Source organism: Carassius carassius, chromosome 2 (genome assembly GCF_963082965.1).
Source record: "Carassius carassius chromosome 2, fCarCar2.1, whole genome shotgun sequence".
NCBI lineage: Eukaryota > Metazoa > Chordata > Actinopteri > Cypriniformes > Cyprinidae > Carassius > Carassius carassius.
Genome location: NC_081756.1, coordinates 48,652,729 through 48,671,884, shown reverse-complemented (window position 1 = coordinate 48,671,884; position 19,156 = coordinate 48,652,729). Strand labels below are relative to the sequence as shown.

Genomic DNA, 19,156 nt, shown 5'->3' with positions numbered 1-19,156 from the left:
AGAGTATTAAACTAATTAAAATTATATATCTATCTATCTATCTATCTATATATATATATATATTTTTTTTTATTTTTTTTTTATTTTTTATTTTTTTTCTAAATTAAAAATTTTATTTCAGCCTTGATGTTTCAGTGAAAAATGAATTTTGGTTTATCACTACAACAGATTCTCTCTTTCTCTTCACTTCCTGACAAACACAGAAAGCCTACTTAGCTCTAATGTAACATGTGCATTAGGTGTGTAACTATAGCCTTTTCAAGTGTTTTCTCGTCCGCGTGTAGCCTGTCACCTCACAGATTCACTGAACACGTATTTTCTGGCAGTATAAATCAATATTCTTCATGAAATGTGTAAGAACTGCAGCTGGCAAAACTTACACAGAGCCGTGGCTCAAAGAAAGTTTACCGCAGGTAAATATATTCAGAACTTCTTCAGAACATTTAATTAATGTTTTCCATGAAAAAAAAAAAAAATCCTGGAAACAACTAAATTTGAGTAATACTCACACTGGCTTTTATAAACGGGATTATTTGTGGATCTGACCGCCACGAGAATGAAGAACAGGAACAGAGGCCAAACCAACTCCACCAGCAAACGCACCTGAGAGAGAAATAAAGAGACGATTCAAAACTCCTCACGTGCCTGAGCAGAGCTTGGGATTTTATACAGCAAACATATCAGTCTCCTTAAAAACCCTTATCCTAAAGATCCTAAACATCTGACAGTGCACCATCTGATCAATAACATTCTCAATATGCAAAGCTCCAATCTATGAAATCGATAAAAAAAAAAACAAGGTAACTGTGACTTTAAGAAAAGAACTAAATCAGTCGCTGGGGCATCAGGATTCAGACTACATCTGAAGTCATTTTGAGTGATACTGACTTACGATTCTGAGAGGGTTCGTTCAAACAGCAAGATCAAAATTTTAGAAAATAAAATCAGAATTAAGCGTTAAAAAACTTGCAATTTTGAGTAAGAAAGTTCAAGTTGCAAGACATATAGTGTTTGAATTTGAATTTCGATGCGTTAAATCAAAACAATTATGAGATATCGACTTGGAACTGTGAAAAAAGAGTTGCGCATTTATACACGCAATTTTGAAAAAAAAAAGTTTAAAGTGCGAATTGTTAACTCAAAAACTCTAAACTGTGAGAATTACATCAAGAATTGAGCATCATCTCTGAGAAAGTTCAAAAGCTTATTACCTAAGGGTTTACAATAACTGAATCAAAGATGTTAACATAAATCTGAACTGCTAGAAATAAGAGCAAAATTTTGTGTTAAAACTTGCAATTTTAGAAAGTTTGAGTTGCAATAATCTAACAATTCTGACAGAACTGCAGGATGTTACCTCGATTTTGCCAGAAATAAAACCATAATTTTGAGACCAAGTCACAATAACCTTTTTTATTCCGATGCTGAACGTTTGTGAGGTATGTGCCAACAACCCCTACACAGCCTTACCGTGATCCACTCAATCTGAGATTCAGCTCACAACATCAAACCGAATGATGGAGCTGGAACTTCAAAACTTTCTGACAAACACATTGTGGTTGTTGTTTTTTGAGATTATATTGATTTCTTTGGCGTGAGTGACAGTGGTTTTGACACTCGACAGCAGTTGACAACCACGGGTGCTGAAGAGAAGAGGTCTTGCTGTGTTTTAGCGTTTGGAAATGATAAGAGGCTGATCTGAAGCCGTGCAGCTGCATGTGTGACACAGCGTGACTTTGCAGAGGTCTGAAAGGGAAAGTGTGTTCTGTCTGCTCCATTATTTATACTGTAGAAGTCTGCAGGCGGAATGAGAGAGAATACTAGATCACATCACCAGATAGTGTGTGTGTGTGTGTGTGTGTGTGTGTGTGTTGGTTCAAGACTGAGAGAGAATTCCAAATAAAGCACTGTCTGAATATGCATTGGTGTGTTTATACCCAGCAAGTTCAAATCATAGCCTTGAGAAGTTGAATCGTTTTAGCAAACTGATGTATTCGATTCAGTCTTATGAATCGAGTCTAAGAAACGATTCATTTGAGCCACTCTAAATTATTCCCAAAAGCATGGCACTTGATGTTTCATTTCAGTAGTAAATTCACTGTTCTTATTTAAGCTTAGTCAAATGTCGTGTTGTTTGTTACAGTTTGTTGATAGCAATATAATTAACAATAGTACTCCCAATATAATTCAAGCTAGTGAACCAATATCACAAGTTCAGAGAAGTTACTAAAGTAACCAGCAGCATGATTGCATAATATCACTTATACATGATATTCAGAGGCGTCGTGCCCATTCAAAGTGAGGGGGCACGTGCCCCCTCAGATTTCTGAGCCAAGTGGATTTTAAATGCAGCTTCCAAACGGAAAAAAAAAATGCAGAATAATATTTTTTATATATTTGATACAATCACAGCGGTGTGATTAGATTGTTCAGTGCACAGCATCAGCTGCTAAATTCAAATCTGCGTTCGCTGGCTGGCGCTGAGCCAGAGACAGACGCGTTCGTACAACGCTTCATGATAACCAATCAGAAACTATTCTGTTGCGCTTATGGATGCAATGGCCAATGAGAGACGTCCAGAAGAGTCATCACTGAAACGCGGTGTTTTGTTCACTTGCTTGCTGACTGAATTATTTAGCGAATTCTCTCATCAGAAACAACAAAAAGTGCAGATGTGCGTACGAATGTAAGATATTCGTTTCATAATGTAAAGTGCTTCAGTGATTTTAATGGGAGTTTTTGAGAGTGCCTGAACTCTGGCTAGACTGAATGAAAATGTTTTTTGATAATGTAAATGTTCTTTACTCTATGTAAAATGAAAGTGTTAAAATAAGTATCTTACAATATTGTTATTAAAATTTACATTAAATGCAAATTCAGTCGTATTAAAAATATTTTATGGCATGATATGGCACTTAAGTAAAAAGTCGGGTTTTTATGTGTAGTTAATAGATTACACTACATTTCCATATATTGATCAAATAGCAATCTATAAAGGTGCAAAACGCGTTTACCTACACATATTTGAGAAACGAGATATTTCCTGATATATTAAGCATGTTTGGAATTGTTTTGAATAAAATGGAAAAAAAAGAATAAAAAAATAAGCCTATATCAGTTATACAGTGTTTTCGTAGAATGACATATACTCCCGAACCCCCCCCCCCCCAAATGTGCCCCCTCAAAAATCATGAAAGCATGACGCCCCTGATGATATTGCCAGTTGTTTTGGTCTGTTTTGCTTCACCAGTGCACATATTCCCAGCAAAAACCATTGGAATATGATCAACACTTAACTAACAAATGGTGTGTTTCGTTCCTGAATGAATCACGGTTTTTGAATGAATCAGGTGAATGGATGATTAAAAAATAATAATAATAGACCTAAAATCATTCCCATTGTGCCCAGCAGAGTTTTTCTGCTAAAATATATGTATAATTTTAAAATAAACAACTGTGTTTGCATGAAAGCAAAAGAATAGTGTTAAATAAAGAAAACAAATAACTTAAGTTTTAATTGAAGCGTTAAGACTCTCAGCAAGTGTTTTATAATTTTTTTCAGTTGTGCACAAAAGTCACCACACAAGATGACACAGTCATTCAATAGAACGTGAAGACAAGGCCAATCAGAATTCACTACACAAACACGCAAATACAGAAATGACATCATCGCTGCCCGTTACATTTGGAATTTGGAACATTCCATTAAAGCACGTTTGAAAGTTTGAATCGAGTCCTTGAGTTAAAAGGTTCACGTTGAGTGAATTGCTGAAGTAAGTAGACTTATTTGTATATATTTGAAATATTTAGGGGTTTGTGTCAAACTTAATCCAGAATGTTATGAATATCAGCACAGTGCTGCCTTGAAATCGGCTGATTTATAAACCCTCTGTCAATCGGTTTGATCAAATAAATAGAATCTGTTCAAAACAATCACCATGTGAGTAACTGAATCACTCCAGGTTTTTAGGTGTTTGAAAACACACACACACACACACACACACACACACACACTTATATACTGTTATTAGAGCCCTGTGTGTATGTGCTATTTCCACATCTTACTCTAAAAGGAAGGAAAAAGCTATAATACTTTAATATATTTTCCTTGTCCTCCTCTTTTGTCCAAGGACTCAGCAGCAAAAATAGGGGAGAGAAATACGGCAATGATAAAGATGGAAAAGAGAGAGTGAGGCTTTATCTAAGTTCACTCACTCCATTAGAGTCTGCTGGAGGATTTACCTCAGTTATCAAAGAGAAAATCCAGACAAGCTCTCTCTCTCTCTCTCTCTCTCTCTCTCTCTCTCTCTCTCTCTCTCTCTCTCTCTCTCTCTCTCTCTCTCTCTCTCTCTCTCTCTCTCTCTCTCTCTCTCTCTCTCTCTCTCTCTCTCTCTCTCTCTCTATCTCTCTCTCTCTCTCTCTCTCTCTCTCTCTCTCTCTCTCTCTGGTAAGGTGACCTGCTCATGACAGGCTCAGTGATTCTGTAAAACCCTCTTGTGTTCAAGACTGCCCTTGATTGCACATTTTTCACCATCAAGATGCCAGTTCTGGTGCCATTCTGAAAAAAAAAAAAAAAAAAAAAAGGCTCCACACCAGCCACTAAAACCTACTTTTCTTGCACTAGGAGCCACGACCATTAGAGACCACAGCGGTGGGATGATGTCCACACCACATGGGGTTTATAAACCAACAAAAACTCAAGATGGAAAGACTTGAAGTTTAAACTCATGCAAATGAAACATGCATTTGCGACAACAAAGCGAGTGAAGATTGGTCTTGCACAAGTGATCTGATTGAAAATCATGCTTGAAATTGTCAGTTTTCTGAGTGAGTTTCATTCATGCTTTTATCACTTTGTTCATGATTTGTTATCATTTATATACAAACACAACCAGAATATTGTTTTATACACTTAAAAACAAACAAATAATGATAATTTATCAGTTAAAGGTATGGTGCATAATGAACATAATGAAAATGCACTCACCCTAAGGCCATCCAAGATGGAGATGTGTTTGTTTCTTCCTCAGATTTGGAGAAATGTAGCATTGCATCACTTGCTCACCAGTGGATCCTCTGCAGTGAATGGGTGCCGTCAGAATGATAATCCAAACTGTTTCATTCCTCAAGACATTAACTGATGGATTGGAGTGCTGTGGATTACTGTGATGTTTTTATCAGCTGTTTGGACTCTCATTCTGACGGCACCCATTCACTGCAGAGCATCCATTGATGAGACACTGATGCAATGCTACATTTCTCCAAATCTGATGAAGAAACAAACTCATCTCCATCTTGGAAGGCCAGAGGATGAGCAGGTTTTCAGTACATTTTCATTATGTAGGTGCACTGTTCCTTTAACCAAGCCATCCTGATTATGTGTGATTTTCCAGCTAGGAATGCAAACAGGAGAACGGATGAATCACCAGTTGGCTCCTCGAAAGATGTATTCATGGATTGAAATTTGTGTAGCTTTTAGTGTATGTTTAATGCATTTTTATGGCAATTATGTTGCATTTAGTTAGAATTTATATCACAATATTGAAGAGCGATATTACAGCTCTGATTAAAGTGCTTCCTACAACTGAACTGCCTTCATGGACTCATGGAAATGCTAATTCTGAAGATTTATTATCCATCAAGACTTTGATGTTGTAAAGTTTGGCTGAGGATCAGATGAAGTCTGAAGTTGTTGTAGGCATTTGCTCTGTCTGCCAGTCAACTGTGCAAGTCGATCTGAACAAGAGCCGCTGTTCTACTTGGCAACATGACAGGTTTTCTCAACTAGATCATCTGTAAGATCTTTGTTTTTGGCAGAAAATTCACAATGGAAGACTGTTTGAACTAAAGCATGAAGTGTTCACTGCTGTAAACAGTAGCACAACACAGACATACACAGATGTTATCTCTGTTCCTAACCGAGAGAACAGTCCTGCTGTCTTCTGCAGCGTCCTAGCTGTCAAACAGCCTCAGAAATCACTGATTTGACGGTAAGATTTTGAAACAGCTGTTTTCTAGGTGAATATCTGTTCAAATGTAATTTATTTCAGTGATGTGCAGCTGTATTTTCAGCATCTTTCCTCCAGTCTTCAGTGTCACATGATCTTCAGAAATCAAGAAACATTTCTGATTATTATTAAGGTTGAAAACAGGTTGTGTTGATGAATATTTTTGTGGAAACTGTGATACATTTATTCTTTTCAGGATTCACAGATGAATAGAAAGTTCAAATAAGCAGGATTTATTTGAAATAAAAATCTCGTTACACTTTGTATTAATATTCTTCTAGAAAAATAAAATGAAATAAAAAAAATGTATGCACTTTTGGCAGGGTTCCTTTTTTATTTATTTATTTATTTATTTTTTGATTGATTCAAGTCTTTTTTTTCTGCCACAGAATAAAAATAAATAAATAAACAAACAAACAAATAAATAAATAAAATATAATTGCTTTTATTTTATTTTAATTTGATTTTCTTTTTTTCAAATCTGTGTTTATGTCATGAATCTGCATTTGTATTTTTGTAATTTGTTTTTTTCCCTCAAAATTGTGATCAACTCAGCATTGAAAGAAATCAAGAGAGTTTTTGAAATTTCACAATTACCTTTATTATTATTATTGTTATTATTATATAAACAAGCTTCCATAGTTTGCAGCCAACATTAACTCATGAGGCTTTTTCTTCTTCTGTTATTTAGATTAAATAGCTATCTGAATATAAAAAGTCTGTATGTCAATGCCAACCAATAAAACACTGAAGACACAATCAAAGCAACTGCACTTATGTTACGTGCAAACTGTGTTTGTGCTTCATCACCTCACTGTAAATAATAATATAATATAATGAAGTCCCGAATGTTCAGTTTTAGGTGAACTGTCCCTTTAAAATGTTGTATTTTGGCGCACAGCTCTTATCTGTTTCCCTCTTCACCTCTCACCTCTCATTGTCTGTCCGCTGCGGTCGTCAGGCTCCATTAGTTTGAGCACGTCTCATTAGAAACGCATTAGACAGGTGTGCATGACGACAGGTGAGAAGTTGATGACAGGCACAGGGAATTGGTTAAAGATCACTAGTTTACATGCACAGCATCCTAATAAAACTTGAGGCTCTTTTATTGAACACATTCATATTTCTGCACCTAAAATGCTGCTTTTCCCACACATTCAGCACGTCATTTATAGATGCACACAGATGTTTCTCTGTCTGTCTGTGTGTCTCTCTCTCTTGTAATTGCAGATCAGACCATCAGAGAGACCATTAGAGCAGTAAGTGCTCGACGGAGGCCGTTTATGAATCACCTGGGCACTTGACACGAGCGAGGCCTCTTAAACAGCACAGAGACATTCAGACAGAGTATACTGCACTCAGAAATCAGCACATCCAATCACATGCCATCCTCACGCACACTTTCCCAAAGTCTGTCCAATCACAGGCCGGAAAGAGTCAAATCAGAATATGAAGCTGTATTCAAACTATGCAAGTCCTACTCAAGTTGGTCAAAGACACTAAATTTCAGCTAATTTCAGCAAGTAATGCACACCACTCCAGTTCATCCGTTCATGTCTTTTTACTTCAAATCATTGCTAAAATACGAGTCTATGAGTCCTTAAAAAGTGAAAGAGTGGTCTGGTCTGAATCCGGAGAGAGATCAAGCACCGTTTACAAGCCTAAACAGCTTTAAACAAATACGTGTCTGGATTTTGATGTGAGAGACAACAGGAGACAGACTTTTTCACTGGATGAACTGTTATTATGGATTATGAACTCATATTTTAGATGGATATATTTCTTACAAAAATGCAGCTTTTCATTTCACCAGATGTTGATTGATGGACTGGTGTGGATTACTTGAGGATTATTGTGATGTGTTTATCTGATGTTCGGACTCTCTTTCTGACGGCACCCATTCACTGCAGAGCATCCATTGGTGAGACACTGATGCAATGCTACATTTCTCCAAATCTGATTGAGAAACAAACTCATCTCCAACTGATCTCGAGGGTGAGCGATTTTTAAGCAATTAAGCACATTTTCAGTTTTTTTGTAATTTTTGGGTGAACTAATGATTTAAAAATAAAGGTTTTTTTCTTCAAATGCAAAAAATCACTAAATAAAAAAAAATAAAAAAACCATTAAGAACCTTTATTAAGAGTTTCAGAAAATGTGCGCAGATGTAAATCTGATCAAGCATGCGACTGGAACATTCTTTTGTTTTGAAGGGTGAGTTTTTGTGCATTATATGCTCTGTTTGCTCATCCCTATCTGATTAATAACTATGCTAGTCAGCGCTAGTTTGAGGATGGCCACCTCCAGCATTCTGATGCGTATGGCTGATGAACCTAACAGATCCTGTAATCGACAGCATTTGATCTGATTGGCTCTCATCGCATAAGTCTGTGGTGTCTGTGTTTGAGGGTGTGACCTTCCTCATCAATCATTTTCTCCAGAGATGTGACAGTCAGCGCTGTGCTGCTGTTTCTCCAGGTGATTAATAATCTCACACTCTCTGTGAAGGTGAGACTGGTTTTCACTCTCTAAAGAACGGATAAATCTGCTCCCAGTCGGCTAGAACCTCCTCTTTCTCTAAAAACAACAGATTTCAATGTGTCTCCAAGTGTCTCTTTATTGGGGACTTTAATGTCCCTGGGCTTGAATACACAGATTTCAACTTTAATCAACTTTATTCATATGAAGGTCATACAAAAAGTGTATTAGAAACTTGTTTTACCATCATTTTATCTTGTCTGCTTTTCAATAGCCCTCATCTGACTTTCTATTTTAAAAAAGATAATTAGAATAAATAAATAAATAAATAAATAAATAAATAAATAAATATATAATTAAATAAATAAAACATACAAATAAATAACACGTATTTAAAAAATATATTTTTAATAATAATCAATTAGTAATTAAAATTCAGTTTTTGAACTAAGGGGCCTGATATTTGGAAGAAAGTATGTTTTAAATAGTGCTATAAATAGTATGTATTTATTTATTTCATATTTTATTTTGCATTCTCATTTGACTGATTTTACAAAGTAAGTTATAGATTTACTTAGTAAATCTATATTAAAATCCATAGTAAAATCTGCACATTAAAGTACATGCAAAATTGGGTTTAGCGAGTAAATAAGACCATCTCTCCAGTTAGCTGCAACTTTATTGGTAAATATTACATAATGCATGGTTTATTTAACATATAAGAAAATAAACAATTTATTGTATGTATATATATTATATATATTATATCAGTATTTATTGTCTGAAAATTATATAAACACTGTGTTTGATTTACCAACTCTCCAGAGGGGCCCAATTTCTGGAAGTAGGTTTTAAATTACACTATAAATAGACAGCATTTTATTTTATTTTATTTTTACTGTGATGAAAAATAATAAGTGTGTGTGTGTGTGTGTGTGTGTGTGTGTGTGTGTGTGTGTGTGTGTGTGTGTGTGTACCTTCTGTCTCCTCCGTAGAGTAAAGTTCTTCCACAGTAACAATCGGAGTTGTGTCAGGAGACTCATTATCAGCAGTTGACACGTTGCTATATGGTAATATGAAGTAATTTACCCCTGTAGAGAAAGAGAAAAAAGAAATGTATTATCGACAGACAGCTAATTAACAAAACACAAAACCAATCTTGGTCTTTGGTGCACATAACCTTGGATCCAATGTAGTAAAACTAGTATTGCGAGATTCTTTTTTTGGTGTATTGCAAGTGAAATTGTGTTGGCTGCAGGTCCAAACTTATTGTAGTTTGTCAGGCAGAATAATGTCTAACAACCACCAACAGTCATCCTGATGGGAAAAGCATAATCACATCACGCCGTCTGAGTGGGTGTGCAATCAATAAGTGGAGTTTCTCATTACACTGAGCCACTCTAGTATCAGATTCACATCAACATAGTTGTTGAATTCAGACACGTCCGGTAGCATCTATCAGACCCCATGGTCTGATTTCCATTAGCAGCCACAAACAAATGAAGTGCAATGCAACTTTTATTATATTTTCTCTGTCAGTATTGATAAAGACATCCAACTCCATCCTCATGGCCAATAAAATTTGTTTTGTGGCTTGCAGTCCATGTCTGCTAGCATTTGTTAGATAGCGTTCTCCAAAATGTTGACTAAATAAACCTTCAGCAGAGACAGTACACATTTATAATGTTCAGTCTTTCTCTTCTGAGAAATCAGACCGTTGACGTCAATAGAAATGTTATTTTCAGTAATGACAATGATATGCAATTTCAATCCAACAAAGTGGACTAAAATGAATGAATGTGACATGACTGTGGAAAGGAAGGTGAAAACAAAACCATGTGTGAAACTGACTGAATTCCCAGAGGACTACAATGGTTTTGACGTCCTTTCTTGAATCTGTGCAGACGTACAGTTGTTCTTTAGGAAATCCTCCGGGGTTTGTGTTCACACACTAACCTTCTCCCTTCCCAAACAACAATCAGCTACACATTCACACCCCAATGTCTCCAAATCTTCACACCACAGTCACCCTAAAAAGCCATGACCGCTTCACACTGGAAAGAGTCGTTAACAGCGACAGAGAAGTGGTTATCTGCCTCCTAACGCTCCGAGGAGCTCTTTACAGAACAGATGTGTGTGTGTGTGTGTGTGTGTGTGTGTGTGTGTGTGTGTGTGTGTGTGTGTGTGTGTGTGTGTGTGTGTGCTTGGGGGACTGGAGTGTCTTGAGCAAAGCAAAAGAATAAACCTGACTCTAGGGGGTTTTAATTAGGACTAGTGGGAAAGGTGGGTGTCAGGGTCACCTACGTTTCTCTGGAAATGAGCTCACAATCATCCTCAAACACACACTCTTCCGGGAAGACTAGATAACCCTCTCTTCTAGATAAGAGAAAGATCAGCAGAGTTTGTGACTCTAGTTCGAAGGAGATGTTACATAACATAGCACATTATAAACTGCACATGACATACTAACTTACACCTCAGCTTTCTTCTAGTCTTGCTTATCTGACAATGATCTGATCTCACCACTGTGGTCTTTCTGGGAATGATCCCACTGTCTTTATTATTGTCATATTTGGCCTCACTGGTCTGATTTCATATACTGTGTCTACAGTTACAATTGTCACACTGACAAATATGTGCAATATATGAAAAGTATAGACTATTGTTTAAATGTATTGTTTCAGAGCACTTTCTTGTTTGAATGAGACAATGACACAGAGGTTGTTTATTGTGGGCAGGTTAATAGAAGTTATGTGAGCTCCATCTGCCCTTACCGTACACATCTACGTTAATTAGCTATTTGTCTTTTCCAAAGTGACTTAGAGTACAATTATTACGAGGACAGTCCCACTGGAGCAACCTGAGGTTAAGTGCCTAGATCAAGGACAGAATGGCGACAGGGGAACTCAGTTACTCTCGAGGTCACCAATAGTCCCTTCCAGGATTTAAACCCACAACCTTTTGGGTTACTAGCCCAGATCTTTAACCATCAAACAACTAACTTACTCTCCCTCTTCAAAGGTCATACTCCTTCAGAACAATTACTCCTCTTCTTGTGACACGCTGTCTTTTGGCGAAGGACATTTCCATCTCTAGAGTGTGTCTCTTGTTAAGGGAATATGTATGTATTTTTCTTTTCAGAGGACATATCATTTTCTCAGTGTAGAAATTCCTACTCTTCATGGGACGCGCTGGGGTTTAAAGTGTCCAGATGGGAAATAGTTTCATGTTTAATTTCACTCTAACAAGTCCACACATTTGTTCACTGGAAGTCCAGGCTGCTTGGAAGAACAAGTGCACAATGTCTCTCCAGCTTCAGATTTTAAATGATTGTCCTTAAACATCTTGTGGGGGAAACACGTTACTGTATATTTTGCCGTTCTAGAATGTGGATTGCCTACTAAAGTAATGATACCCATTTCCTGTTTGTGACCCAGAAACAGGTTACAGTCTTTCGATTGGCCCTGGCTCTGTCCTTCTCTAGTAAGTGTCTCTAGTTACAGTAAATATTTCATCAGGCATCAGCCAGAACATCGTGCAGGAAAAATGACCAACACAGGAACCTTGTATGAAATATGCAGGGAGTAATTTCCTATTTATGAATCACTGTCTGTCATTGCTTTTCCATTCCGTCTCTACCACATAATTTATTTCTGTTGGAAATTGGGCTTCACACACACACACACACACACACACACACACATTTACTTATTTTAGGGGCCAATTACCCAAAGACATACAAGTGGAAGGTGTGTGAACGTGTTAAAGTAAAAAGGTCAGAGAGCAAATTGAAGGCAGTTAGGGGATCGGCAGCATTTGCATACGCTGAAAAGCCAGCAATATATTTTTCAGAGATTAAAATGTGAATGGGATATTAAAATGTCTCTTCAGGAAGGTTATCTGCAAATTTATATGTCACAGACATTAAAGATACTGAAAAAAGCAACTTGTGTGGAGATTCTGCTGTACACAAAAGAGTGTAAATGGGAAGAAAAAACAGACAACTCATAAATATAGATTGTAAACAAATGTTGGTCATTTGTACAGAAATTAACTGTAAAAATGCTACAATAAAATTCATTTTTTTTTTACTGTAAGTTCCTACAATAACCATATAGAGTGAAAATCTAAATGTATTTAATGTTGCTGTCATTTTACTGTAAAATTATATATATATATTTTTGAGTTTTTGCTTATATAGAACTATGAATTACTACTGTATATAATTTACAGTGAAAAACAGTTAAGGACATTCCCGGAAATCCCAGGACTTGTTTATTCACATTTATTTATTTATTTATTTATTTTTTATCAGTTATGTACATTAAGGTGTTTCGTGTTACAGTTTCTGTAATTTAATTGATATTTATTACATTCTTTTATTGTCATGTGTGTTTATTTTTGTGTGTACGACCCTGTGTGTTGTCTTTATACAAGTATTGGTAATAAATTATGGATAGGCCTCTTATGATGAACTCTAATTCATCATTTGGACTTCTATTTTTCTGCCTGCATTATCAAGGTTTTGATGTGTGTTTGTGTGTGTGTGTGTGTGTGTGTGTGTGTGTGTGTGTGTGTGTGAGAGATCTACTAGCCATTTCTGAATGAAAATTGTTTCAAAGTAAGTCCTATTCCATTTTTTTTTCAGTATAATTCAAGTAGATGAGTATATTAACATTATATCACATAATAAAGTATATGGTTATAAATTATAAAATAGACAGGCACAAATATCGCATCATTCAAACGCAGTGTTGGGAAGGTTACTTTGGAAATGTAATAGGTTACAGATTACAAGTTACCCTGTTTAAAATGTAATAGTAGTGTAACTTTTTCAATTACTTTATTAAAGTAATGTAACTAATTACTTTTGAGTACTTTTTGATTACTTTTCTAAATTTGTGAAAATTAAAGAATAATAAATAAAAGCATATACATCAACTTAAATACAGTTATCTAATAAGCATGTGACGTATTCTGTGTAATAAACTCCTGAAACATTGGTGTTTTTTTCTAACTGCTGTCTCTTTGTATATGATGATAGTTTTCTCAAAATAAGTAAAATGCACATGAAGTGACACAGAGCAGTTCTAGAAATTATGTTTATGTGCTCGTGTACTCCTATATTGAGATGGCAGAGGTTGAAAACACTGCGAGGTTCAGTAGGGTTTTGGTTGCACTTGGTGTGAGTGACCCGGGTTCGAATCCACTGTGAGACACCAATGTGTCCCTGAGCAAGACTCTTAACCCCTAGTTGCTCCAGAGGCGTGCGACCTCTGACATATATAGCAATTGTAAGTCGCTTTGGATAAAAGCGTCAGCTAAATGAATAAATGTAAATGTAAAATGTAGGCCTATGTGTAGAAAATGAAACCATGTCTTTGCCATTAATTTACAGGAGGGGCGGACTGGGAAAAAAATTCTGAAAAATTCAAACTCATACAAACCAGTTCATGGACAAATATATTTTTTTGTATGGACCTGACATAAAAAAAGGTTTTAATCTTTAATTTGGGGATATGCAAAATAATTAAAAGTTCTCTCCTGAACTGCACCTTCACTTCCATTTTTCTCTTCAGTCTCTTTATTTTGCCCTGTTATCCATCTCTCTCATGACTTTAATACTCAAGATTGAACAAAACTATACTTTACAATACAATACTCTACAATATCTTTATAGAAAAATCCTAATACTGTACACGAGTCATGTTTTTCCCTTACAAAAATTAACCATGCTTTTATTAGCCTATATAAAAGTAAAATAACCTTGTTTTGTTTTTGTTTTTTTGCAAATGGATTTGTATTTATTTTTAAATAAATACATTTGTAAAATAATTTTACATTTTTGGTTACCACATTTAAACAATAGTAACCAAGTGGATTTATAGTTAAATATTAAAATGTAAATTTTCGTAAGGGTTGTGTTGTTGTCTGTCGTAGCTCCACCTAAACCTATAAAAAAATCGGTATTTTTTTTAGATAAATTACTACCGTAACATTACAACTGATAATAATGATGTCCTTTATATAGTATTTTGAGTGATGACTGATGAGCAACGTGCTGCTGCTTGATTAAATAAATAAAAAAACAAAGACAAAAAAGCATCTTTACAGATGAAACTGACCTGAAACCCTGAACAGTATAGTTCTGCTTCTCTGCTCCAGCTGTCCACTCTATTCTTTCTTTCTTTCTCTCTCTCTCTCTCTCTCTTTCTCTCTCATTGATTACTCGGAGTCTGATCCAAACCGTTTGGCGGAGGCGCGGAGAGCGCGCGAGTCATGACTTATAACAATTCATGACTTATTAGAGATTTAATTATCAAATGGCGGATTCGCAAATAATCGCTTTAGTACATTCGGCAGGCAATTATACAATAATGATATTAAATAGTGGGGCAAAATCGGCTGCCATGACACCGGGAATTGTCCCGGTTCTCCCGGTGTCCAGTCTGCGCCTGATTTCCACAGACACGCAGAATGTGCAAGTCATATATTGCATTTTGGGGCTTAATATTCACAGACACTAGTCGATGTCATGTTTTGATTCAAGTGTACTGACCTACTTTTGATTTAGTCATCCAAAATGTGGCATATTCGTCCGCGTTTAGTTTTTATGACTGGATTCTAGGAACCAGGCTGTATTTCCTCATCCCGGAAATTATTAGGGCGGTATGTCTCAGAATAGTCAGTGAAATTTGGGAAAGATATCAGTTAAATCTGTATGTGGATATGTGTAAATATTCAAATGTAATCCCCTTTGTAATCGTTAAAAATTTCATAAGTAACTGTAATTTAATTACTCATTTTTTCGTAGTAACTGTAACTAATTACAGTTACAATAATTTTGTAATTAAATTACGTAACGCCGTTACATGTAACTAGTTACTCCCCAACACTGTTCAAACGTGTGTGTGGTATACCAGGTATATGTATTTGTGGTGCATCCCAACTAAGAATGATTTGCTAACACTCCTGTTAGGTTAAACAATTTTTATTTCTGAATATTCTCTGAACATTCAAAATGTAATAATAATAAAAGAGAACGTTTTGTTCTTGGTTATGCAAATGTAAAAGGAACATTCCATTGTTTCACTGAGCAAACATTCTGATAACGTTACATTTGAATGTTCTCTGTTTGTTCTAAAACAAGTAGAACTGTTGTTTATATCTTTGAGAGAACCTTCTGAGCACCTTCCCTGTTCGCTCTGATTAATCTGATGATAACATCAACGACTTCACAGATACTGTGACATGTTTAATCAGCAAGAGCAGAAGATGTGATTGCAACCAGAGATCTAGCGTTGATCTTCCAGCTGGACACAAGCAACACTTTTGTGTGAAAGCTGGACAGATCCTCCAGTCACCCAATCCACGCTCAGCCCTCACTGCTACCATCAGAAAGATGACACTGAAGCATCAGCTTTCACACGTTTCTCCTTCAAGCTATCACACTGATGACAAACAACTGCCGCACACCGAACCCTTCATCACTCTCACACTGTCCCGCTGCTTCTGACCGACATTCGACAGCATGTGAAGGTTAATATCACCCTGCAGTACCACAAACCACACTGATATATCACTGACTAGCACAGGATTTCAGAAGATTTGATCTTGATTTAACAAAAGACTGTGCAAATTAAACAATGAAAAAAAAAAATTAAGCTTTATACTTGTGAAAAAGAAGAGTGCTTAATTGAATTCAATGCACACTTGCAGTGTGCTTAAAATAAGTACTTAACTTATAAAACTGCACTTGCAGGTAATATTATATGATATGTAGTTAAATAAAAGGCTGCTTAAGTGACTTAAAAAATACACTTTCATGACTTTTGTTTTTCTTAACACACTTAAGTACACTTTTAAAATGTTGAATTATAAGTTTTACTAACAGTACATTTGAAATCATTACATTAATATACTCTTTAAAGAAGTACACTTAATTTGATGGGTTGACTACCATAAGCAGATGTGAAGTACTTTATTAACATTTGAACTGTATTTAAAGTTACTATATTTTAAATGTGCTAGATTCATCATTATAAATGCGTAATTAAAAATATATTAAGAACATGACATACAATTTTCAAAAGAAATTACATTATAGTATATTTTATTTTATCTAAAATGCTTGTCATTACATTCAGCAATACTTTAATCATATTTCGAAGAAAATATACATAATTATGAAATTGCATATCAGTATGTGCTTAAGTCCTACTTTAATGGGTCCAAAAAAAAAAAAAAAAAAAAAACACCTATCTGAAGTTAAAGCTAATAGCGTTTAAACTATAATGCATTTAATTAATTGGCAAAACATTACATCAAAATTCACCTTTTTGTATATATGTTTAAAATATATTAATTCCATAATAAGTATTATTATTTTATTTAATATTTTAAATTTCGTAAAGACTACATTTTTTTCAAGGTTAAGTCTGACTTTGTTCATGTTCAGCTTTAGATTGGGTTAGGGTTAGGGTTACTAATATTAATATTGTTGTCTGATTAATATGCACTAATCACGTGTTTGGAAAACCGCATGAAAGCAGCATGAAGTTTAGCAAAAGCTTCAGAAAAGAATGTGAGGATGTTGAGCATGTATCAAGGTTTAATGCGGTAAATAAAACAATCCCAGTTTCCTGCACTACATCTCACCTTCCTCTTTTCTATGAAATCATCACTGTTTAGGAGTTCGTTTTAAGTTTTGGTGGAAAATTCAATATAAACATGCATATTAATAGCATCTTTTTCTCAGAAGTACTGTCCATTTTCCTGTATTTGGATACTTCACACGCAAATGAAAATACTGTGACATTTTCCATGCAAAATAAAATGAGACTTTAGGCTAAATGTTTGAGCTTCTGTTTTGACGTATGGTAATTTATACCGTCAGGCTCCAAAAAGCTCAGTTTAAGTGCACAAGTATTGCAAGTCTTCTGAAGTCATAAAGTAGCTTTTCTGGGAGAAACTCTCTGTTTATTGAAAACATGCTTGAAAAGCGAGACATTGCACCTGACATCTCATTCTGTCTTTCACAAAAGAAAGAAAATAATATTGTTGAAACGGCATACAAGTGAGAGAATATTCCTGGATGAACTATTTCTTTAAGTCACATTTAAATATGTGAAGGTCGTCACCTTTTATATTATTCTTTGAAGCCTTGTTTTCAGTAAGATGAAATCTTGTTATGAAATGAATACTTTTCATATTTTTGCATAATCTCACAGTCCAATGCTGAGTGCAAAGCATTATCAAAGCATCCAGCGAGAAAACACTTCTATAATGGGGAAAGTCAAAAAGATGATCAGAAAGGACTGGACTCAGATTTTAACGTTAAAATATGTATTTGTATAAGGGACAGTATATATAGTAGTTTAGATTATGTAAATGGTTGCTCTATCTTTTCAACACTTTCAGTAGTCCCTATCATTGGTCCTGCATTAAAAAATAAATAAATAATATATATATAAGGTTAAAACAAATTAAAAATGTTGCCTTTGTGAACTAGCTGAAATAAATAACTATAAAACACTTGATATAGAAATATTTTATAATATGTTCAGTTCACCTGTGTTTTGTTTCAAACATCTTTTCAATGGTTTTAGTAGTTTTAGTTCACTATGATAACCCCAGCACTGCATTAACACAGTGTTGCCCACAATACAGCAGAACACGGCTCAGAAACATTGGCAAACACTCACCTGTGCTGTAACTGAAGTAGATTTCCCCGTCAGCTCATCATCATGAGACTCCAGTATGATCTAAACATCAGCACTTGCTTTACACAACTAACAATTCAACACCTACATGCAAATTAACCAGCTGACCTGACACAGACGACCTGTTCCTCTCTCTCTCTCTCTGTGTCTCTGTCTCTCTCCGTGTGTCTATGGCTACAGCTGAGCAGGTGTGTGTTACACAACGCAGAGCAGAGCAGAACACACCCAGGTGTGCATCAGTGCTCCTCTGATCAGACGCTGGATCAGAGTTAATCATCAGCTAAGTTTTACAGTAGCAGTAAAAGCATCCTCAGATGAACTGAAGGGCCTGATAGTATGAATCTGCACATCTAAATGAATCCCACTGATCAATTATATATCACATTCATAACATGAAATACCTTTCATGCCAATTTAATCTTATAAATCACATCAGTATTTTCTGATGGGAACATTTTTTACAGTATAAGGTAATTTTAAGCGTGTTACATCATTGTGGGAGACAAGTAAATCATTGAAAAGACATTATGAGAAGACACTTTTGAGTTTTTTATAATTTCCGTATTACTGAACATAAGTCACAGGCCTTCAGTTCATTGTGTTAGTCGGGAAGGTCATTAAAACAGGACAGATTGGTATAATCCATCTGTTTAACTGCTGGTTTATGTGTGCAGATTGGATGGCTTTGTATAAAAAAATAAAATTAAAAACATAAAAAAGTGTTTACAACCCTGTTTCTGACTGTTTTATTGACTCACTCAGAAAACACACACACACACACAAATATGATATCTAACCTGTTTATTTATACATTTCATTTTAAAGTTTGTATATTTTTACTCATACCCTCAAGAGTTTGGACACATTACTATTGTGAAATATTATTACAAATACTGGATTTCTATTTTACTGTACTTTAAATTGTAATTTATTCCTGTGATCAAAGCT

The 19,156-nt window shown here is 35.3% G+C and overlaps 1 protein-coding gene across 1 annotated transcript in view; it reads right to left on the bottom strand.

The window, feature by feature from the left end:
- LOC132111366 (phospholipid-transporting ATPase ABCA1) overlaps window positions 1-18,289 on the bottom strand; it is a 143,008-nt gene extending 124,719 nt beyond the window's left edge. Inside the window, exons 1-3 of the mRNA XM_059518590.1 lie at window positions 18,191-18,289; window positions 9,464-9,577; window positions 510-603 (exon numbers count right to left, since the gene is read on the bottom strand). Coding sequence (XP_059374573.1) covers window positions 510-603; window positions 9,464-9,529 — 160 coding nt within the window. The 5' untranslated portion in view covers window positions 9,530-9,577; window positions 18,191-18,289. The remainder of the gene's footprint in view (window positions 1-509; window positions 604-9,463; window positions 9,578-18,190) is intronic.
- Window positions 18,290-19,156: the final 867 nt, after the last annotated feature.